The sequence below is a fragment of the Porites lutea genome, chromosome 10 (assembly GCF_958299795.1).
Source record: "Porites lutea chromosome 10, jaPorLute2.1, whole genome shotgun sequence".
Taxonomy (NCBI): Eukaryota; Metazoa; Cnidaria; class Anthozoa; order Scleractinia; family Poritidae; genus Porites; species Porites lutea.
The window spans coordinates 17,033,880-17,059,007 of NC_133210.1; the positions used below are offsets into that span (position 1 = coordinate 17,033,880).

Below are 25,128 nucleotides of genomic sequence, written 5' to 3' on the forward strand. Positions count from 1 at the left end.
AGATCAAGAAAAAAAAATCTATTTGTTGGGGAATTGAAAGCCATCTGAAGTCTTGAACGTTTAACAAGACTCTGCAACCCCTTCCACAAATTTAAACCAGCAAAATCTGACAATGTTTGAGTTATAAACACTTCCCAGGTTGTATTGCTACTTTGAAACCTATTACCCCACAAAACTGACTGCAACTTCTTCCTCAAGGTGTTTATCTCATCACATTTAGAGAGGGGTCATTATTATAGCACCAACTTGACATGGGTATTACAGCGCCAAATTTGCCGCGCTACTGATTCTTATCAACTTATTCTCTTGGTACAGCCTGTTACTGGTCCTAGGGGACCGTAGTTTTCTCGGATTTCTTCCCCTCTTTTTGCCAGGTTTTTCAAGCGGGAACTGGAAGCAAAAAAAAAATTTTTCCCCACGTTTCTCCCCTTCAGTGTGCGAATTCGTCTGCCAGTGTATTTTAAAAACTCAGCCCGGGCAATTTTTTTTTTCCATAACTTTATCATAACTTTGCTGTCACAAACAATTGTTACCCATTCCCTCTCTCTTTCTAAACGTTCGTTTGCGCAGAACATCTGTAGAAACACAGTACTTAGAAGCTAATGGACAAAACGTTTTATTGTGTAGTCAAGACCAGCATAATTATATTACACTGTATTTACGCACTGAAGAGAACTGAAGAAGAGGTGGCTCGTCGTTTTTTCGTCGGGAATGTTTCAATGACCTGTAGCCCCCGCAAACTCAGGTTCTTCCTTAAAGCTGTAATGCAGCGTTGAATAAGTAGCGAATTCTGAAGTATAATAGTTGACATTGAAGCGCAGTACTGTGTGACAATCTCCGGAGTTCTCTTACTTTTTCAAAATTTCTGAACTACAAATTTTAGCAGGAGAAAAGGTCACAGTAAAACAGAGATTGCAAAGTACATCAGTAAAAGAGCCGCTCATCAATCCTCGTCGACGTATTCGAAAGGCTCAGGCGGTTCTGGCTCGTCCTCTTCTTCTTCGGCGCCAATACCCATCGGAGAGGAAGCTTAAGGAAGCAAAAAAGACCATTATTATTACACTTTTCACAACGTGCGACCGGAGACCCTTCGGCTGAAAGCCGCATTAAAAAACAAGTTAAGTACATGATGTCTCGACCAATTTGCTTTAATAAGAGGATGAATCATTCTGGATGAAAGCTTAAAAAATGTAGAAGCACTGTTCACGTTAAGGAAAATAAATGAACAATACAGTGTATTGGGTATGAATAGAGGCAAGAGTTAAAGGCTATCGTCTATTTTACATTTTTTGTTTCTCACCCATGACAACGAACCCGACCAACCAATAGAGATGATATCGAAATCACGGCGTACGCGAAACGTTTTGGTTTACTCTCTGTAAATCGCCTTTGCAAATTTTAGAAAAAAAAGAATTTTATATTTGACTATTTTCGAACATTTTAACACAAATCTCTAGTAATATAGCAGCAGAGGTTTACTTTAATTACCCGCCGATTACCATCATGAGATCAAGCGAACAGGGCCTTAAAACAATCTGGAGCGCGCTTAAAAAAAAAATGATGTTTCGATGAGCGGATTCACTTGCCAGTAACCCACGTTCGATACATTAAAATTCTAACATGAGTTCGAGCCTTTAGAGGACAAAATTGCAAATTTTTCACGATTCCATTGTCTCGCAATCCTTAGAAGAGACTTGAGCACAAAGAAATCCAAACCAGATATAGAATTATGACCACAAAGCCTCGAAGTCATGATACAATTTAAAAATATGGAACGTGGGCTATTTTGTGCGGACAAATGGCCGATTCGTGAAAAAATATACGCGGTTTCAAAAATATCCGGATTAGTGTGGGTGTGACCTCAGTGTACGTCTTTACTTACGCCGAATACATCACAAAATACTTATTACTTTTCACTAACTGATTATTGGTTATATTCTTTACCTGGAAGAGGTTCAATTAAGTCTTCTGGTTCATCGGATTTGGAATCCGTCATCATAATAATACCTCCTATCTTAACCTGCAAACAGTTTAATAAAAGATAATCACGTGAGGGGCAACTGATAAATCTACTCTGACGCCCACACAAATTCGGCGCCATGAAGATCGTTAAATAGTACATCATTGGCCAAAGTGAGAACAACTTTCCAACAATTTTTAGCCGCCCCGTTGGCCTGTAAGTTCAGGTCAACAACATCCTTTGTCTCACTCCATATTTCTCTTGGTAAATGAATCTCTATGAGATTCCAGGAATCTGCCCACCTACCCCCCCCCCCCCCCCCCCCCCCACCCCCAATCCAGCGTTAACACTTACTTTGGAGCTGGTGAGACGAAAATACGTGACACGGAGGCGATAAGAAAATATGCCGGTTCATGAAGGAGCCGCTCGTTCAAAATTTCACGACAAGAAGGCTAATCAAAATTAAAATTACAGCTGTAGGAAATTTATAGCGAACGTAACTGAGACAGAATATTGGGTCTGTTTTAGACATCGAACTTCACATGTGCCGAATCGACAGCAAATGAGCGAGAACGATAGATTTGGCTCGTTAGCATTAGAATCAGCACATTGGAAGTTCGACGTTTAAAACAGGTCTCACAAATGAATGGGGTACATACAGGCTTGAGAGGCATGTAACGGCTGTCTTCTGGTAACGAAAGAACTTTAAGCTGCAAAAGAAAGTACTAGTAAGCATTTTAGAAGATATGTTACTATAACAGTTTTGAATACAGAGGACTTTCCAAGCCGAAACTATAGAGTGGTTACTAGTGCTAAACATTACACATCATAAGACAACAGCAGCCGCGGATTTAAGTAAAACCAGCGCCTAATGCAGGAAAAGAGATACAACAGGCAGTAAACGCGCAATAACATACGGAAAGTAACAAACGCAGGGAAACATTTAACAGGTAACAATCACTTTAAATAAGGGACTGAGGAATCAGCAAGGCAAACGTGGAAAGAGCCGCGGAAAGCAACAAAGCTAACTTGACTGTGGCGAAAGATGACAGAAATAGAGGATATTATACGGCCGCTTGGGGATACGAATTTTATCTTCTCGTGCTAAAAGTATCTCTCACGAGTGAGCGAAGCGAACGAGTGAGAGATACTTTCAGTACGAGAAGATAAAAGTCGTATCCCCAAGCGGCCATGCAATGTTCTGTTTACTTTATAGACACTGATAAAATTCCTACATAAAACACAACTTTTTAAAATTCATTTTGAAACAGCAAAACGGTGCAATTAAAGTGGTCACCTACCACAAAATGCCTGTCACAAAAATGTTATGAAACTCGGATATAAAGTTATAAAGGAGAAATAAAGACAATAATTGGCTAATCATGTTGGTAACCATGGCGACACCAATATCCTCATACGTGAAAGATAAAAAATAGTATCTTCACTGTGCGCGATGAAGATATGATTTTTTAGTAAAAGGAAAAATCCTGGTATTTCATCAGTATCTATGTAATAAAACAAAATTCCCTCTCGCTTTAGGCCGTATTCACACGAACAACGAAAACAAGTTAAACTTGCTCGTGTTGAGGCAGCTTTTGTTTCTCGGCAAATTTTGTAAAATCACAATGCACCTGTGCAGGGAGTACTCGAGCGGGATTCTCCAACAATTCAAAGTCGGGTTCCTCTTCCTCCATTTTTTCGCTGCTTTCTTTTTCGCTCTTTTCAACAGTCGATTCTTCGCCCGTCTTGTCTTTTTCATCTTCTTTTTCCTACGAAACATTAAAAAAATTGTCTTTCATGTTACATTCAGCAATCATAATATTAGGAAGAAGGGGCCATCATAAAGGAGACGGCAACGATATCACAAAGCATAATATTTGACGCATTTTTGCAGATGCAGAATTCGAAAACATTTCACGATAATTATAGCACATGGTAAAAATGACCCGCATTAACTATTTCAAGTTTCATCTAACCATTCAGAGTATCAAAAACACTATCCTGGCAGTATTTTGATATCATTACTAAATAAGGGTATTACCTTCAAAGGTTAGAGTCTGTGATTGCAACCTGCATGGTCGTGTCTCTTATTTAAGGCCTTGCCTTAGACGACACAAAAACCTCCTCAATGCTTTTTTTTAGTTGAGTCTATACTTTTAAAAAATATCTCATTTAATGAACTCTCCATCACACACGCGATTTCCCATTTGATTCTATTCCGCTTTCGAGTCAGAGTATGGGCATATTCAAGAGATGCCAGTTTCTATTTACTGCTTGAAAAAAGACAGCAATTAACGTTAAACTTCAACTTTATTTTAACTGACCTTCTTGGTTGCTGCTTTTTCTTTGCTGCCTTCTTGATCCTGTGAAAAACAACAAGCATAAAAATAAGATGGTAAAATATGAATACTTCTCTCCCAAGAGAGTACACGGTTTGTAATGCGTCTTGTGATGCTGTCCTAGACATCCGTTTTCTATGACTCATCAGCGCTACATCGAAACATTATTGGCTAGCTATTGTGTTGTCTGCTAAATATAGATTGGAGGGGGATAATCGAGAGGGGGCAAAAATAGATACGAATAGATGGTCAGTGATACGATCGGTGTTTTGAAGGTAAAAGTTTCCTCGAACGCTGATTTAAGGCCAGAGGAGTGATAAACTCTTTTCGGGACGACTGTCCTGCTTTTATCACTGAAATGAGTAGTTGTAAATGGTGAACGCGATGTTTAACCCTAACCATAGACGAAGTTAACTGATAGTAAGACAGTAGTTTACAAAATGTGCAAGTTTACCTCAACGGACCTTATCTAAGCCTGAAGATAACTCTACCTTCAACAAGCAAGCGATCGAAACCTGCACTAAGAAAATGTGTAAACTGGCCGAAAGCTAATAAGCTTGACATAATCTAGCAAGCTGAATTAGAAAGCATAATAATACAAAAACATAGGCTCAAAGTTACTTCTCATACTTCAGTGAAAGACAGTCCAGCAATAAAACCACAAATAACAAGGCACAGAAAAGAGAAAAACTCACCACCTCCATCTTTTCATCAGATGCCTCGGATTTTTTAGCTCTTGATTTTATTTTGTTGGTAATCGACAACACTGCTGTAGTGACCTATTAGAAAGATGGCCAGGAACTGTTTTACGTTGTACAACACACCGTCTTGGCCCGAAAAATTGTAGAGTCGCAGCCCCGTCCCCAGGCTATTTCGTGCTATCCGAGTGAGCAGAAGCTTGGAACCGAGCGCGACCGAAATCGCCTCGGACGACTGGGAACGAGGCCTGCACAGTCGGTAGTGTGTGAGAGAGTCAAGGAGAAATCTTACGCTTTAGTCTTAAAAGGAGCATTCTCTCCCAGGACTACCAACGGTACGCATCACACGGATGGATGAAGATGGTGGGGATCCATCCTGATGCAAATGCATCCTTTAGCCCTACACTGAGTCCCAAGAGTGATAAACATCAATTTTCTCATTGTAATATCAATACATAATGAAGATAAAAGGTTATGAGAGTTATTAAAATGATAACCAAGGGATAATGGCTATCGCGCGATTGTTTCGTTCGCGGGCGTCAAATCAGTCACTCGCTAAATTACTCGGAGGAAAAAACAGAAGACGAAAAGTCTGTGGACAGGCTATCTATTAATTAATTTAGTATTTATCAATGTTCTCATTTACTTACTTATCAATTTATTTTTCTCTACTTTACCTAACAGAAACCCTCATACCTTTTCTTTCTCCTCTTTCTTGGGGGGTTTGAGTGGTTCGGGATAAGCGTACAGAGATGGTTTGGCATTTGACCGGAACTGCATTTTGGGCATCTGAAAGAAGGTAACAAAAAATTACTGTAAGACGTCAGCGTTGTGCATCACCTTGTAACCAATGGGAGTAAGATAAGTAAAAAATCGACGATGAGCAAGGGGAAAAAGTGCGACCATTCAAATCGGAAATGTTGGCAGTACACGGAGGTGGAAAGTGTTTTTGTCGATGGCTGAAATCCAACTGTAGACTGCATAGCAGGCGAATGGAAAATATGAGACGAAAAGAACAGCACACGCGCGAGGGAAGAGAACACGCGTGTTCCCCTCTCTCACGCGCATAGCTTATCTCGTGCCCCGTTTCACAACTACACAGATGAAAGCATTTTAGCAGTGCTCCCTGCATGACTGTATTCATTGCTTTACGGAAAATACAATGTAGGACTGACGTGACTGCACTTTGATCTTTGTTTGAGCTACCTTATCAACAATGAAATGTTTGTAACCCCCTCACGAGGGAATCAAACACTTAATTTGCGACCCGCCAGAGAGCCTTAATATCAGCACATTAACTTCTGATCGTCTCGTAATACTCCCCAACAAAAAGTCGTCTTAACTGCTACCTACCTTTAAGTCTGAATTAAGCCCGATAATGCAGGCAGGTGTAAACGCTAATGATATGAAGTGAGACAGTGGAAACCAAAACCAAACGTGGGTGAACACAAATAGGCCCACCACTGTAGCCATGTGCGTGTGGCCCGCGCGTGACTGCAACGAAATTGTCACGTTCCGTCCACCTATCACGACAAAATGAAACGATGAAGTCAGTTAGGCAAGGAGATGAATAACACTCGCGCACAAAACGAAAGAAAAAAATCGAAACATAATCTGGGTCACATCAGAAGTGCGGGTAAAACTGGTAAGAGCATACGCATCAGTCGAGTACTCGTCATGATAAGGTAGCGAGGGGTATGCAATTTGTTTCGAAGATACAACATTGACTACTGCAGAAGACTAGTAGAATACACACTAAATACACTGTTACATTTATATCACTAAAATAATAACTAGAGTTTTTTCTTCAATAAAAAAAAGGGCCGACAAGGGGGAAGGGAAACAACAGGCAAAGAAAATCTCCTTCATAAGGATCTTCATTTCGGAGAATACCCATCTGGGGTACACGCCCCAGTAAGGCCGACAATCCTTTATTTCAGACATCCTTATGCGATACTGATCCCCATGTTGGCAAATACCCCACTAAGATAAACGCCTTAGTAAGATAGACACCCCTCTGAGGCAGATACCCTTATGATGAGGGGCATCTATATAATGCGCACTCCCACAGTGGGGTGATACTCCCGCAAGCAGCTAAAACACTCACTGAAAATTGATTTTTATTCTTAAAAACGGTAGCCTGCGAATTCAGCCATCTCTCCTCCCTTCTCGCCGCTAGAGAGAAAGGCCGTATTTGCAGGCTTAGGATCGATTGTACTGATAACCATACTTTGCCCGCTGTTTTGATCCTGCAAGAACCTACCAGCATCCAGAATGCCTTGAGCCAGTGTGGCACCAAACTTGGCAATAACATCTTCATGTTTGTCTGAGATCACTTTGGCGAAAATCTCACGGAACTTGGCTACCTTGGGACACGAGAGCTCCGTTTGTTGAATGAGAACCAAAGAACTGGCGATTAAAGCACCCTAAAAGAAAAATTAAAAGAAAAGGGAATGGAAAAAAAATCCCTTTCACTGTGAAAGTTAGAATTCCTATTCTAAGCGAGTCGAGTATTTGCCAAGTTCTGTTTTACCTGTCGAACGTAGTTTACAGGATCATTGGTCATAGGCTCCAGAAGACCGATCGCTTCCTAAAAATAAACAAAACCAATATTTCTTAGATACACTGTTGACTGGGTCATTTTTGTCATATAAATGTGTGGGTGCTTATAAAAATCAACTGAAAAAAGGGTGGGGGAGGGGCCAAACTTTTTATCCAACAAGCCGAAATTTTGACATTTTTGACAATGTCTCGTTTTCGCACGACGTCATAGCTGCCATATTAGTGTACCAAACAAAGAAACGGCGGCCATGTCGGTGAACCAAATAAATCATGTGGGGATCGAACTCTTTTCTTAAGTAAAAACTTTCTCTTGTTTCAAGAAATTTGTAGATCCGCAAATAATGTGAGTGGAAACGACCTATATCTTGTAATATGGAAAGAGAAATAAAAAATTTAACTGTTCTCCTACGTTGTTACTAGTACTTAGGTACAGTAAAAATGTAAAACATTACAGCGAGAAAACAACTTCCTCACATCCTCATTAATGAAGAACAATATTCTCAAAAGGAGGGAGCTGAGCAGCCAAGACGGCGACGCCACGGATTAAAACGTCAGTATTAAAAAAGTAAATTTGCCTACAATTTTAAAAACTAACCAACTCTATCAACAATGAACAACAATATAAAAGTCACCACAAGGATTTATCGCAGCGAGAAAATTTTATTGCAAAGAATTGTTTTCTGTGGAATTTTCAAGGTCTTGTCATGTCTTACTTTGAGCCCAGTGCCTGCGCAGGCAATACCTAGAGCCATGGCAGCTCCATATCGCACGTGAGGGTTATAACTCTCTGATAACAGCGACACGACACTTGGGCATTGGTCTGGAGTTCTAAAACAAGAAAAAAAGACATTTAAGTGTTTTGCAACATAGACTTCTATAGGCTGTATTTGGACTAAGTTCAGCACTTAAAAATGGCCACTTCCTTAACCCTTTCACTCGCAAGGGTGGCCAAAGTCATAATTCAACAACTTTTCCCATGTTGTAAAATGCTGAAAAACAAGTAGTACCATGTGAAAGTACTGCTGAAGAGGTTTCATTTGAATGGTCACACCATAGGACTTCATCCACAGACTCAAAAGTTAGAACTACAAACGAAATAATTAGTACCATGTAAATTACTGCTGAAGAGGTTTCATTTGAATGGTCACACCATAGAATTTCATCCACAAACTCAAAAGTTAGAACTACATACCAAATAAATAGTACCGTGTGAAAGTACTGCTGAAGAAGTTTCATTTAAATGGTCATTCCATAGGATTTCATCCACAGACTCAAAAGTTTGAACCACCCTACAAGACTCCATCATTCACTCTGGCAGGGATAGGGCTTAAAGTTCTACTGGGGTTTTAAACGGACATACCCATCAAACAAAGAAGAAGAATTTGAGAACAGACCTGTTGGCCTGTTTACTTTCATACAAGCATAAGTGACATACCTAAATAGAAGGAAGCCCAGTGACGTTACTGCTGCTCTTCTTACGTCATCACTGACATCACTCACCTAAAATTTGGATTAAAGAAACAAACAGTTTTCCAACTTCCGAACAATGATTGTAACTGAAGAAACAGATTCCTCGCTCTCATGACACGCAAATAAGGGGCGGGCATAACTTCCTGTTCTTTACATGTTACCAGCCAAAATAGGCACGATTACTACAACGTACCATACAAGCACGTGTTTTATAGAAAATTAGTTTTCAAACCAATCTCATCCCTTATTCCTTGATATGAAATCTTATTTGTTATTGTGCTGTCCATAATAGGTAGAATATATTAAAAGGGCCACTTATTTCAGATCTTAGAGTCACAACGATAGGAATGACACCAGTTTAAAAATTGTATGAAAATATTGTTGTGGCCGAATTTCTTGGGAAGTCTTACTACAAGACATTATTGTTAAGCACTATGAAAAATATTGCGTGACAGTAGTTTTACAGTATTGTGTGACAAGCCAGTGTATCTTATTATCATAACTTACAGCTACATGCAGTAATCTCTTGATAGCCTTGTTGTTACCAGTCCCACAGTAGGCCATTGCTACGGTATACATGCCACTTTGACGAAGATTAGGATCTTTATCCTGCATCAGACTTTCAATCAGGGCATCGGCTTCTTCCATGCGAGCATACATCACCTAGATAATAAAGACACGAAAAATTAAATAAAATAAATAAAAATTAAATAATGATTTGGAGGTAGCACATCCACAAAGTGGTTCTTCGTCTACCTGATTCCTGGTCAAATTGGAATTTGGAAATGCTGGTTTTTTAGGAGAGGGAAAAACCGGATTTCTCGGAGAAAAACCTCTCAGAGCAACGAGAGAACCAACAACAAACTCAACCCACATATGGCGTCGACGCCGGGATTTGAAACCGGGCGGGGCCACATTAGTGGGAGGCGAGCGTTCTCACCACTGCGGCATCCCTTGCTCCCCAAAAAGCCATCCCTTGCTCCCAAAAGCAATCCAGTCCAATTCAATTCCTCCATCATCAGTCAATCAATCAATCAATCAATCAATCAATCAATCCTACACCTGCCTTTAAAATACATTGGGCTGAGGCAGCTAGTAAAGATTAGTAGAGCCTGCGTAGCTTAAGAAGCTAGTAAATGAGCTCCATACTCCAGGAGGCTTCGCTGCTTGATTATGTTCTGCTACCCTACAAAACCGCCAGCTACGCAAGCTACGATTAACACTACCAAAGGCTGGGGCATACGTCTTGTTGAAAAGCCTTACAAGTTCGGAAGAACACCAAGTGCTACGCTGACAAAATGTAAAATGAGAAATACGCATAAATTCGCCATATAACCAAAGGAGTGACTTATACTTCATTTCGTACCTGGAGTTATCCCGGTTGAACAAAACATTACCAAATGCTTACTATAAAGAGGATTTCACATGGTGATGTATGATAATGACTTTGGAACAAGGAAAAATGAAACTAGTTTTCTTTTGAGTCAAAGTAGAAAGAGGGATGACCGCTCGCGGTCTATACACTGTGTGTAGGTCCCTAACAATCTTTGAATAAGCCTGTAGTTAATATACACTGTGCATCTAAAATGTGCAAAAAACATCGCGTGCAACTTACCAATGCAATTCCTAATGAGAGACCACGTAGGATTTTCTCGTGTTGTGTTTCTTGTGCATACTGGATGTATAAACAGAAGGGTGCAAAAAGAAATATCATTTACACCTGAATTGTCATTTAAGGTGATATACTGCTATCACTGCATGTACTGCATTAAGATAAAATTAACTCATTAAAATTTTCTTCGTGTTGAAATCTTGTCCTTTTTCTACATCGTTTAATGGATCATATCTAACACAACGTAATTCAGACAATTCATTTATCAAAAAAAAAAAGGTGTGGAAATGTAGGGTGATACCTTATGGCGCGACTAATATTCAACCGAATCCTTTTCAGCAGTACTGTATTACTGGGGTGAAAATGTAACAAGACTTACCCCGACCATCTCCTCTATAGCAGTAGCAGACTTTGATCCCAACATAACCAAACCCATGGCAAGACCACAAGCTTCACCTGCAAAAGATGAGAGGGAGGGGAGGGTGAAAATGGTGAACAACACGGAAAAAGTTTCACAAGCAAAAATCCAAAAAACTAAAGAGATGGCATGGATGACCTATCATTTCTGGTTCTTGAATACAAGCTTAGCTCTAAGCATAGTTATTTTATCTTAGAATACGATACTACACTTGTAGTTCTTTCCATTAAGACAAACAACAGTGTAAGGAAGTAGAGACAAAAACTTTTGCATTAGAAAACAACAAAAACAAAAATTCCTGCATGTACGCCGGAACTTGTCACTGTTACAGACAAAACATTAATAAGCCAGAATTTAAACAGCCCTCCCTTACATGTAATTGATGTCCACCAATTGCTCAATGAAACAGGCGGATGATTCCTTTCATCAAGATATTTTATGCACATGACGTCACCTAAATGAACTTGCTTCAGTGAGCTAAGTGTGGTTTTGAGGAATACTTATTAAAGTCATTGACACAAACCTGTGACAGCATCATCTTCCCAAAGTTGTGTCTTCAGCTGCTCATAGACATCTAAAACCCAGAGAAAAAAACATGACAGCATTAAATAAAAGAGAGATGAGCATTAGAAGCTTCACAAAGCTAGCAGGCGTTCAGAAGGGGATTTAAGGCACGAGAGAAGCTTCCCTTTCAAACGCCTGCTATGCAGGCTACACAAATGCAGTAATATTAATATCATTTTAGAGGGTGAAATGTTTTTGTTTTTTTACTTTTTAACAATTTAAACTAATATAGAATAAAATTAACGTTTGTTAGTTCCCGAATGTATTGACATCGGAGTACAGTTATTATGCATGTAGATGTTAGCAGAGCTTATTCCCTGAGAAATATTGTTGGCTAATTAGTGTCTTATATAGGCCCCTTCCATCATCACTACTGCCATGTGTCGTCTCAGGAAGTTCTAGAATATTATCTTACAGCTGAACTGTTGACTGAAACAGCAACTGTAGTTCATTGCTCAAATTATTTTTCACTGAAATAAGACATGGTGGTTTATCTTTTTTGGATCCTTTGGTTAGCTGGATCTAGTGATGAAGTGATTTTCAAAATAAGTAACTACAGTGGAAGCCCTCTTAACAGACACTGTCAGAAATGGACAACTCTACTTACGGCAGCCCATCTTTACAAAAACCCCTTTTAACTCCAAAACAAACTCTGTATTTTTACATTCCCATAAGTGGGCATTCCCGTAAGACACTTTCAGGGTTTATGAGATAGATTTTGGATTTTCTTCTAAGATCCCATTAGCGGACACCAAAAATGAAATCTCATCCTCTTCTGAATATTTTATTTTACATGTAATGTTGTTTATTAAATCAACTTCAATTTGCTGTTTGGTACTATCAATGATTTATAGGCGTTTCCATGTTAGTTTTTTTGTTTCCTTGTTTGTTTGTTTCGTTCACATCCACGGTTGAATTTTATGCTTGTGACTTAATTACAAAGTTGGCATAACTGAACAGTATAGCCAAACACTAACAAACAGTTTTTTTTTTTGCATTTCCAAATTATGTTTATTTGTAGCTGGGCCTGCGAATGCAAGTGGCCATCTAAGCCTTACACCTCTAGTGGCCACAATACAAGAACCATTCTCCTAAGTGGCCAGCTCCAGTAAAAGACGCCTCTTTCAGATCCCTAGTGTCCAAATAAAATTATGAGAGCTTCTACTGAAGTAAATTTGCACTCAAAATTTCTACCTTGTCTTGCAGAGCCCATTGCTGCTAATCCAAGACCTAAACATCCCCCATGACGGACCATCTAAAAAAATAATGATAATGAAATAATACAAATTTCAATATCATTCAACAGCATTGTGTTTAGCTATGCAATGGAAACAAACAGCAACAAGAGGATTCTGTGGAATTTAATCAATAAAAACTACAAAAATTGATACAACACAACTTAATTTGCACTGCAATTATATTTTTTAGTTACATAACATTGTTTTTATTGAAGATAATGTTTCTTTGTTTTTTTAAATTTCAAGGCAACAACAACAACAAAAAATATAAGTATTGATGACAGAAACGTCTCTAGAGAGCCCTTCATGCACCACGAGGATTTCAAGTAAGTCTCTAAAATTTGCAACAATCGGCATGGGAATTTCTATCAAAAAAAGGGGAACTAACCTTTACATTAAAGTGAACGTTATGAATGGATCATGGATCATACTACTTACAAGTACAAAAGTTATACTGAGGGTGGGCTTTCTTTGTCAGTATGATTATAATAATGACAATTTCTTGTATTGAATTTTATGAAAAGACAGGGAATCTGATATTTTTATAGAGGGTATGTTTTCTATTTCAGTACTTATAGTAGGTTACTTGGAATATTCAAGCTGAGGTAAAACTTACATCTGAAGTTGCATTTTTCAGCTGTTGTAAAAGGTACTCAATTATCTTTCCTCCATGGTTAGCATGAATTAAACCTGCAACAAACAAAGAGAACGAAATAAACATCACACAGAACTTGTTAAATTATGTGTGATGTATGAGGATAATGATAGTCTTGTTATTTTATATCCCAAAAACTAAAGATTCCCTGACATTGTAATACAAAACGTCATGCAAAGATGGAAGATTATCCACTTCCCTGACCACATCATTAACGGGCCCAGCATATCTAACACAACTTTACTTTCTTTACAGACCGACTGAGGAAAATACTCAAACCCACTGCCTTAACAGCATTTCTTACGAATTTTTCAGTGCACAGCAAGGGGATAGAGTGAGGGATGCCCTTGTCTGAAGTTAACTATGATGCTTGAAGTTCAATCCATATAGTTGACAAGAGTTTTACCTAGAGCAAAAAGCCCTCCTCCTTCCTGATAAGCGCTACCACTACTGCCATCTTTAGGCAGATAGGTGGACATTAGTTTCAAAGCATCTTGTTCATGTCCCTTTGAAAAGACAAATCACAGAGAGCATTAGTAAGGGTATAAATCAAAATGCTATTTGACTGTGTCAGCTATACTGAGCACACTGTACCCAGTGGGGAAGGGCACAAATATGACTCATAGGTCCCATGCAAGGTACCCTCCCTTCCCCTCCAATTCCTACAACCCATGACAGATAGAACCTATGGGTAGTAACTGCCAGAGATTGTTCCCTCCTTAGTGATTCTCTTAGGTCCAACAATAGAGTCAGATCAGAAAGATGCGGTGAGATGGCCAGGCCCAAGCATTTTCTGTCCAAGACTTGAATGTCTAACCATTTTGTATTTGAAACAACTTGGGCAGCACACTCTCTGCAGTTGTTTGAAGAAAAAGTGTGTTGGTCCAGCCAGGAATCCAATATAACATCTGGTAACCAACCCATAGGCCATTATTTTCTGAGTACCCCAAGCTTCTGTGTCATAGTGAGGCTAAGTGCAAGGCCATTAATATAAAAATGATCTTTTATTCTCAAATAAAATAAAACTCATTTTCACAAGAAAGGTTTTGGACTTAGCCTGGTCTCGAAAGTGAGAGTTTTTGGAACTCAGAAATGGCCTATTGAACTAAGAAATCAGCAATAAGATTGCAATGACCTGATATAAACCAATGTATCCTTGGCCCCATAACTCAACCCTTTTTTCCTTTTTCTTACAGACACACCCTACACAAGTTACACCAACCTTGTGAATGACACCTAGGCTTGCTGTAGCTGTGAATTTTGCCCAGTTGGTTGCTCTTCCAAGCCACTCTAAGTTATTTCTGTTGATCAAAAAGAACAACAACCAACATTTTACATGTTCATATGGTAAATACATGTAATGGAAATACAAAAAAAATAAATTAGAATAATTAGAACAGAATAAAAATATTTCTCTCCCTTCATTCATTAAATATTCATTCATGACTAGAGAATTAATTTTCAATCAGCAAAGCTAATCTAAAGGAGGCCTTTTTACCTTCAAATTAAGAAAATTTAATTCCCTCCCTTCAGTTATTTCATAATTTACTAATCATGATTTAATGGACTGTGTTGGAACAATAAAGTGATCTATCACAACAGAGAAAATTACATGTAATTTACCCACAGCAATTCCAGAACACATAAAAGAGGTGAAGCTCAAAACCCTGTTCACATTAAAATCTTTACATCTACACTGTAAATGTAGCCCAGGAGATATTTTTTTAAAAACAGCAAGAAGCATACCGAAGGAAAGTGTCACTTGTTGTTCCACAGTGCATGTACGAGTTAGATATGACAGTCGCCGAGTGGCAAACAGAACTTCTTGACACATCCTGCACAGAGACAAAAACAATCAACTTAGTTAAATAAAAAGGCTGAGTGAAGGTCTTCATTGTTAATCAAATTCTCATTAACATAGGAAATATAAAGAAAGCAGTCTGGGAAATATACATGTACATGCAGATATTACAGTATATTGGGCTCTAGCAGAGCCTGGTGACCCCTAGCCCCTGACTTTTGCTTCTGGGCAACTACAAAATCTTAGATTTTTCATAGAAATCCAATGCTGGGAACCCTGCATTTTACAGGTTCAGAGCCCTGGGCCCCCTTCAATGTTTTGTACAGCACAGCCTTGAAGGGTTATTTAGTCACATGCACACTAACGGTATCTTTATTGTGCCTTACTCTTCTTATAAAGAAGGTATCGGTCTTTTTACAATAAAGGTCATTTAAAATAAAAATAACAATAACAGCTAACTACTGATTCATGCACAAAGTAATCAAGGGTTTTCCATCACGATATAATTATACTTTCAGTAATTCTTTTATCTTTTTGAACACAAGATTATTGTAAATAAATATTTGTCTAGACATGTATTATTTTACAGGTATTGTTATATTGCCTGTTGTTAATAAACAATGAAGATGTTTTATTTTTATCTTTTCATGGGTATTATGATTTATAAAAGAAACATCCTATACTCAAATACATGTACTAGTAAATAAGTACTTGTTGCAATAAAAGAGTGTTGCCTTTAAATTCACCTTCCTATGATGTTCACATTAATTAACAACATCAAAGACTATACAGGTTAGACAAGTACATGCATGTAACACAATTCTTAAAGCTACCTTGGTGTTTTTTAGTATAAGAAGATCAGCATGGTTGTTTCTGATGAGAAACTCAAGGTGAAGTGCAATTGTAGTCTCACCACCTAGGATGGCCATGAGCTTATTCACTTTATCTACAAGCTTCTTATCGCTTTCACTCTGAAATAAATAAAATTTAGTTACAATGAGAATAAACTGATTAAAATACACAAGAAAAGAAAGCACAGGTAGTGTTTATGATGTTGTTGATGACGAGAATGATACCAATAAAGAAGAATGATGATGACAATGATGATTATCATCATCTGGCAGACCATTGCTGCTGTTAATGCTACTGTTGCTGCTGCTGCTTCTGATGATGACCACCAGCATGTCAATGCTAGTGACCATGATAACAATGGTGGTGATGGTGTATGCAGCTGTGGCTGTCTGCTGCTGCCGCTTCTATTGAAGATAATGATGATGATGACGATGATGATGATTACAGTGAAAGATGATCATGAAAATGAAGATTGTTGGTTATTATTATCATAATTTCACATGGAAAATTTACAGAACAGATAAACCATCCCAACATCAAAGCTACACACACCTGTGAAAGCCCTTTCTAACAGTACCATTACAGCTGTACCCCAACACTGATTCTTTAACTAGTAATTACCAACAGCCGTAACAAAAAAATTCTAGTTTCTTAGGTAACAGTATGATTTTACAGTTAATGTACTAAAATCTCATGATGGCCTCACCAGGACAGGTTCTGTTTTGGGTTTCTTTGCTGGAACTTCTTTTTCTCCTTCATCGGTCTCCATTGCTGCATCCCTAGTTAACACAAATTATATATGATAAAAATGAAGGACAAAGAGGATCCTTTGGAGTGGAGGTGGGCAACAGGTCACGTCACACAATCATGTTTTCTGACAAAGCCATAATATGATAATTACATGTACAATAAGCATCAATTATGCAATAAAATAATAATTATTGTAAAAATGACCATCAATCCCAAAAAAAAAATATTGTATGTGTTTTATACAAATCCCAACTGAAAATCAATGTTTGCTTAAACAAAAACATCCAAATGATAAGTGACTTGAACTCTGAATCTTGAACTTTGTCCTTCTCATAGGGTGCAAAATGTCTTGGTAACAGGTTACATTATAAATAATTTTGACAAAAAATTGTTTCTTAATTACACTGTAACCCCTTCCTTGTCACTAACCCTGACTTATCTGCAGCTCCATTCTTGTCTGCTTTAGCCTCTGCAGAGCCATCAGAGCTTGCTGTCTCATTGCCAGACACAAAAGGCACTGCTGCTTTTAATACAGAAATTACTGATGAGAGAAACTGCTGAGTTGCTCCTTCATATAGATCAAAAGCAATCTGATAGGCCATTAATGTCTGGTCCTTCTGTGAATGTAAAAGTTAAAAATAAATAGGTACAGGGCTGTAAGCATATCCAGTAATTTTTTAATTTAGGTTGATTCTCATATTTTTGTCTCCTAGATAATAACACTTCATTACACTTGCCTCGTTGTCTTTTATCAGTTTTTCAAGAATATCAGCCACACCTTGAGCATCATCAAGAAAAATGAAGCACTAAAAACACAAAAACTAATAATCATAAATAATATGTCTGATAAAGTCCATTCAATACAGTATGAACATGTACAAAGAATACTCAATCAATAAAGAAGTTTGTATATACTCACATGGCAAACACTAATAAAGTCTGGTGTTGCCAAGTTCAGGTATAGTTGTACTAAGACTCTAAGAACCTATGAGATTCAAAAATGCACATGTATGTACCATTAATATAAAGTACAGTGTACTGATAACTATACAGTCACTAAATCTCATTTGATTCATATTATTATATTATACAATATTAAAATCTAAGTATTAATTTTTACCATTGTTGCAAAGTACAACACATATTCGGTAATATAAGGCAGCAAAGTGTCTAATTCTCGACTTTTAGTGGTAATTTCAATTTATCATTGCATTATGTGCAACTGTAAAAAAAAGCATCCTTGATCATTCTCGAAAAACTTGGAAATAGTACTTCTTAGTGAAGACAGAGACAGAATTGGGCTGTACAAGCAAGGTGACATGAAGGTAGGCCTGACAAGACTTGTTTATCTGGTAACAGATTGAAAATTATTCTGTTTCAAAACATCACCAGTTGTACTGAGTGTTTTGAATAATATCATTCTTGATGCAGCCAGTTTAGCAGGCTTTTACAATTACCTGCTAATCTGTGCTTCATCAATAGTATCCAAATATAAAATTAATTTTATTTATTTCACCTGGTCAACTGCCAAAAATATTTTTTTCCAAAGCTAGTGACTCTTCATCAAGCTGATCATAATCAATCCACTTTCATGTAATGTACACTGTATAGGTGAATTATCAGTTGACCATGCAGTAACAACTGTCTAAGGCACTGTACCTTTGTTTATCTACTGCAGTCAAATCAAAAAATTAAATCATCTGATACCTACATGTAACATGAACATTCAATGTCCACATCACACTATAAACAGTTACCCTTTTTTTTTCGAACACTTCTACATGTATTTGGCCTCCAACCATTCAAGGCCCAATCCCAGATTTTATCCCATTTTATAAATGTTAAATTTGTCTGTGGTTAGGAGCACAAAAGACCACAAAAGTAGAAAGGAAACCAAGCCTATTAATCAGAAGTGTAAAGTTGTAGTTAATTTTTTATCTCAGGTAATTTTTAATTTTTTTTTGTTTCAATTTTATTAGCATACATTACCATGGCCAAAAACAAAAGAAAAAGAAAAATCTATACCTGAGGTAAAAAATTAACTACAACATACAGTAGATTAAAACATCTTACCTTATTTCTAAACTGTCTACTCTGGAGAAGTGACATGCAGACATTAAGACTATAGGACAACATTCCAGGCACATCATCCTAGCAAAACCATATTTTTGTTCATTAATCACCATTATTATCTACACACATGAAACAGTACTGTCTAAGATAATAATCATTCTATAATGTATATTATATTAAAGTGGCCTTGTAATTTTGCATTAGGATTGGGAGATTTTCGCCCAAAAGACTTGTTACAGATCAGATCAAAATTATATTCAGGTTCAATTGTTTTAACCTTGGTTGACTCTCAGTTTCCTCTGTCTGAAAGCCCTAATCCATGACTAATTAGGGCTAGGAGACAGAGGAAATAGAGAATCACCCTAGGTTGAAACATTTTAACCTGAACTGAATTTTGACCTGCGACATGGACATAAAATAATTAATGTATTGTTGCGGGTCAAAATTGAATTGTAGTTTGACTTCTGAATTTCCTTCATCTCTTAGCCCTCATTCATGAATAATAGGGGCCTGCAATCCTAATCTACAGGCTGCTATTATCATTTATGTATGCACAGCATGTATGTAACCCATATTTGTTTCACAGGACTACCGCTAAGAATGAATGGAATGAACAAAATGCCATCTGATCACACATGTTTTGATTTTCTATCAAGTGAAACTTATTTACAAAGCACAGAGTTGCATGGAACAAGAGGGTTTGCACTGGTCTTCCACGCACTCCCTTACACTGTACCTTTGGTAAAAATATACATGTAAACTGCACGTGTACCTACCGATTTTAAAATTGCTTGTTCAAATACATCTAATCTTCTGGTTTCCAACGCGATTCCAACAGCCTAGAATAAAATAACATGTTCTAAAAATTTTAGCATCTCCTGCTATATGTACACTCATTTTCAGAGGAATTGCAGTCAACGCTCTATAAGATGGACCCTGTTAGGACCATGCAGAGAATAAGTTTGATAAGAAATTTCTCTTTAAGTGTCGTAACATATTGGACATGAGAGGAGAAGTTAATTGTACATGTGTCTCCAAGCAGCTGGGGTGTCACTTACACTGTAGGGCCAAGGACCAGGAAACCCCCGTCCCCACAGAAATTACACTAAAGCTTGATCCTTAGATTTAGTGTACTTTCATAGGAAACAAATACACCAGATGAAATATCAAACCATTTGAGTTGAATAGTTTTTGTATGTGAAAGACATGATTTATCATGTAGGCATAACAACAGCGATTATTTTTTCATGATCAAGGATAACATGTTATTTTCACATGTGAAAATATTATGTTTTTCTGCGAAACTCACCTGGTATTTCATTGGTGGTTACAGTGTTCATGAAAAATTAATGTTTCTATTCAATCAAAATCAAATCAATGACCTGTTTGTATTTGCCATCATCAAAGCATCGCTTAAACATCCTATCCACAATGGCTTCAAGCCTAGGATCAATGGTGATATTGTCATCTGGTTTCTCTACTTTAAGGACTCTTTGTTCAGTGTAAGAATCAATGCACTTGGCTGTGAAAATACAAAAATGATACAATATCAAAAAAATGAGCAAAATAATTATTTTGAGGTTAATTCTTTCAAGCAGAGAAACTGAACAAAAAACAAAACAGTTTTCATGTTCCTTTCACTTTGTTACATGTATAACAAAGAATACGATTATTATCGTAAACTAGTCTGATTCTACTTGAAAATCTCGTGCATTAATTTTTTATAAAGTTTTAGCTTGTAGTTACCTATAATAGTTTCAACATATTCTGAGTGTCCATTCACATCAAAAAGGTCTCCTGCTCCAAGTGCATACGTTAATGAATCTTCATAAGCTCCAAGATGGTAATAAACCTTTGAAGAAAACAAATCGGCATCATTCATTATTCTAATGTTAAGGATTATTGTAGCTACAGTGTATGCATGTCTCCTATAAGGACAGGTTTGATTACTCAGCATACACCCATGAAAAGTGCAGCTTGCCATTACAAAAATAATACAAACACATGACAAAGCTGCAAATAAAAGTCAGTCATCAGACATTTGCCAACCAAAATTTGCAAATGTCTGACGAAATCCCACCTGTGTTCAGACATTATGTCCGGATAATTTTTTTACCGTAAATCATTTTATGGTAAGGAAGAATAAAAATCTACCTCAAGTGAGTAAATCTTACTTTGTGTCGAGACAATCTCAAAGTTATGAAACAACATTGACTTGGGTAATGAAGTTTTCTTTTGCATTTATTTAGCATACAATGTCCTCTGTTTTACCTGATATAAAAATAACCTTTTTTCAGTAATGTCAGACCAAAATTTTGTTTTCTTCAACCAAGATGGTGTCTTAGTAGGAAATAATATTATGTCCTTTCAAGAGAAAAACATTGTTTGCAGCTCTGCATGAACATTGGAATACTTTCAATAATACATATTTGTATACTATCACAAACCTTTGATGCCAACAGAGCTGAAAGCTGTCTTTGCTTGAAGGCTTCATCTTCATAGAGTACTTCACTAAACATCAAGAAAAATAAAAAAATATATAAATATACTGGGATGCAACCTTTTCACTTGATGTCACATCCAGCATGTTGGTGGCCCAAAACAATATTAAAAAGTGGCCATGTTGGTGTCCGAAACCAGTCCAGTTTTTTCATACATGGGGTTACTTCAGCAATGAGATTTGTGTGATAATAAGCACTCAAATTTATACCCAATAACCTTTATGTCGGCGTGATAAACAATTTCAAGTTCCCAATTTCTTATTAACTCATTCGCTCCTGGAGATTTTGCCAAAAAACGCGTTTTGAAGCTAGTCGAGTGGTTTTCTGGTCACTGTCGTGCTATAAAGAGCTAAAACTTACCACAAACTGGTTTACAGGTCGAACACTTCGCGGCCTTCTGATCCAGATGCAAAATATCAGCTTGCGAAGTTCGGGCATGCGCAGAAAGCAAAATTTCGACATAGTTTTTGGGTTTAAAAGTGACACAGCAGTCTTGACTTTTACTTTTCGCTTTCTCTCCTCCCTTCTTTTTTTGCTTTTCTTGCCTCATTTTTTTTTTCTCTTGCTGGGCATTTAGTAGGCTTGATTTTGGTGGGAAGAGTTTTTAGGAAAGCTTTTAGGATCTTAGGATTAGGTGAAAGGAAAGGTAGGCGGGTAATGGAACAAGATTTTCATGGAGATTTTCAGGTCAATGTCACGTGGTTTTTTGCTTGTTTCTCCGGTGCCCTTGACTGAATTGTGCTCATTCTGGTATGGTTTGAAAGATCTCTTCACTCTGCACAAGTTAGTGAAGAAAGTTGTCCTTGACCATTAAAACTGATGACGTCACAATGGGTAGAAAGGACCTGGATCCGCACGGGTGGTTACGGGCAGTTCAGGGGCAAATGGGTTAAAACCCTTTTCTGCAAAATCACTCTTAATGTAACTTACATTTTGCCCACTGATTCTGAGATTTCAGCCCAGAAGACATCAACTATGTGATGAAGACTTTTAAGTGCAAAGACCTGTTTAAAAAAATTAATGTAACCATCAAATTTCATATAACTGCACAATGAATGTATATGTGTGGTATGACTGTGTGTAAGTAACACTGATCCTTTTGACAAAGAACGACAGAGTACAATCACATAGTTGGGTGGCGTGGTTGGGCGCAGCTGGAATTGACTGATTGACTGATGCATTACATGAACATGAAAGCAACAAATCATTGCAGTACAATGACAACAAACCTTCAAATCCTGTTCACCTTCATCAAGCAAAGCTAGCAGACCAGCTGTTCAAGTGTAAATATAGGATAAAAAAATTAATAATATTATTTAGTAGACATGTATAACAGGACTTTAATTTAAATGGAAAGCTTATCATGCTGTCATGTGAGATTCTATTGAATACAAAAAGTTATAAATTTCTCAGTATGATACATTCTACAAGGGAAAGGAAGGATGACGGAGGGAATATCCAGTATTTATTTTGTCACTGACAATGGTTTTTAAAAAGACAAGGGAGGGATGGAAGTAAACAGTAATTACTTTTTCATCTACATGTAGCAACAAAGTTTGTAGCTTTTGAGTATTGATTTCCAACATACAATAATTGTATGTTGGAAATCAATACTAATAATAATTTAATAATTTTTGTTCTTATTGAGATGCTTGATTATCAAGTCACCCACAATCAACAAGATTACAGTAAGATTTCTAATCAGAGTTATGTTGTCTGTAATTTTATCACGGTTATCAACACCCCAACATCCTATTACACATTTATTACAGTTTTGTCTCCTCATGGCTTAAAGAATGAGATATACATATGTATTGCCCATTTACTGTATTGTGCTTGTTTCCTCTCTGTGCTTGACAGAACAAGACATATTACACATACTGTATTTACTTGATCAAATGCCAGGGCATTTATTAAATTTTCAGCATTTCCTATGCAGTGTTTATTCAAGGATGGAGTTTATTCAAGGGCGGCATTTTTCAAAATCATCTTTTTTTAAACCACTGAAACAGTTACTGTAAATTGTTTATAAATATTATGTAATTTAAAGGTTCTTATGTCTGCCTTATTTTGCTGAGATTAGAATCGTAAATGTCTAGATGGTGTAAATTACCCATTGTACCAAGCTTTTTCTCATTATCCTTAAATAAAAGCCACATTATTTCGATTAGGTGCAGTGTTTCATCTAAGACGGCATTTATTGGTAATTTTGCTTCCACCTGCGGTGTTTAATTTTGGGTGGCATTTATTTGAGGGCCAGGGATAAATCAAATAAATATTATACTGTTTCATTTAAGTTAACTTTTCAGTGTCGATCACACCTCATAAAATTTAGGGAAACATATAACTGTAAACATTTTGGGTGACATGATTTGAAGGCTTAATGACTTTAGCTGACTTGACTGGTTGATTATCAGTCGTTTCAACACAAAGTCATTTTGATACAAGTCAAATACATGTACAAGTTGATTCAGTCGAGATGTAAACAGGTTCATGTGCTTAGCTTAAAAGAATGAGGAAAATTGATCCAAAATAGTTTTCTTGTTCACTTGCAAATCATACTTAAAGTGATCAATATTGTGCAGTTTCACTGCTTGAGTTCAGGGTTGTCAAAAATAGCCGGCTGCCGACAAAAATCGCCGCCTGCTTGGTTAGTATTGGCCAGCTACTATGCTTGGCATTTCTTTCCGGATGACGTTTATTAAATAAAATATCCCTGGACTGGCCGCTTACTTCAACAACTCAGCCATCTACTTCAAAACTTTCTGACAACCCCATGAGTTAGTATCAAAATGACTTGTATTGAAACAACTAATTACTTGTACCAAAGTAACCGATTTCTGATTGGTTACCTTGGTAACCTGTCAGTTAACCTTTGGCCCACAGTTGACCAATGGTCAGCAGGCAGATTTGTCATAGAGCTGTTCTTCACAAGTAGTACCACTAATAACATGACTGTGCCACTGACAGTAAGCACATTAATTATACTTAGTAGTAAAAACTAATCAAATTTGGTTTATGCCAAGTAGATACACAAAATTAATTGCAACATTTTTACAAGCAAGAAACATAATCATTTTTTTTGTTTGATACATTTAAGTCTGTGTTAACGTCCTGCAAATCCATATCATGTCAATTTCTTTCGCATCACGCTGGCTTGAGGGAACTTCGACAAAAGGCGTCGATCTTCAAGCAGAAGTGAACAGCAGCTATCCCTCAATGCGGCATTCACAACAAAAAATAAGGACCTGAAATTTCACTAAGTTTGACGAAACCTATCAAAGCCGAGAGTGAAGTTATTTCAAAGTTTTTTGGTCAATTTCGCTTAGTCATAAAAAACTTCATAGCCACACCGGTAGATTAGTTAAAGTTTAGGGGCTACGGGAAACTGAAATATAACCAAATATTTTCAAAACAAATGCAAGATACAAACCTGCTGAAGTCAGACTCATAGTTTTGGTCTAAGTTATTCCAGAATCTTTCTAATCGTTCAATAAATGTCACTTTCCTTTCACATGGGCACGAGAAGTCTTTCTTTCTTTACAGGCAGCTTGCTTAGTAACCAAGCCGTATCTCATGTAAGACGCTATTATTATGGCTAGGCTGCTTGGCTCTACTTCCCAGGCTGCTCTACG

General features: G+C 37.3%; 1 protein-coding gene across 1 annotated transcript; it reads right to left on the reverse strand.

Annotated features, from left to right (window-relative positions):
• Positions 1 to 592: 592 nt before the first annotated feature.
• Positions 593 to 25,058, reverse strand: LOC140949987 (26S proteasome non-ATPase regulatory subunit 1-like). The gene is made up of 34 exons (XM_073399140.1): positions 24,927 to 25,058; positions 22,723 to 22,766; positions 22,424 to 22,497; positions 21,440 to 21,503; positions 20,739 to 20,844; positions 20,375 to 20,514; positions 19,769 to 19,831; positions 18,993 to 19,070; positions 17,839 to 17,904; positions 17,657 to 17,725; positions 17,349 to 17,536; positions 16,876 to 16,948; positions 16,151 to 16,288; positions 15,263 to 15,351; positions 14,739 to 14,817; positions 13,923 to 14,022; positions 13,478 to 13,551; positions 12,818 to 12,878; positions 11,583 to 11,633; positions 11,021 to 11,097; positions 10,645 to 10,704; positions 9,537 to 9,692; positions 8,995 to 9,059; positions 8,273 to 8,387; positions 7,531 to 7,587; positions 7,261 to 7,423; positions 6,351 to 6,520; positions 5,694 to 5,786; positions 4,995 to 5,078; positions 4,285 to 4,323; positions 3,592 to 3,729; positions 2,620 to 2,670; positions 1,945 to 2,020; positions 593 to 1,029 (listed from the first exon to the last, which is right to left on the reverse strand). The coding sequence occupies exons 1-34, from the start codon at positions 24,943 to 24,945 to the stop codon at positions 944 to 946; spliced, it is 3,006 nt and encodes a 1,001-aa protein (XP_073255241.1). The 5' UTR covers positions 24,946 to 25,058; the 3' UTR covers positions 593 to 943.
• Positions 25,059 to 25,128: the final 70 nt, after the last annotated feature.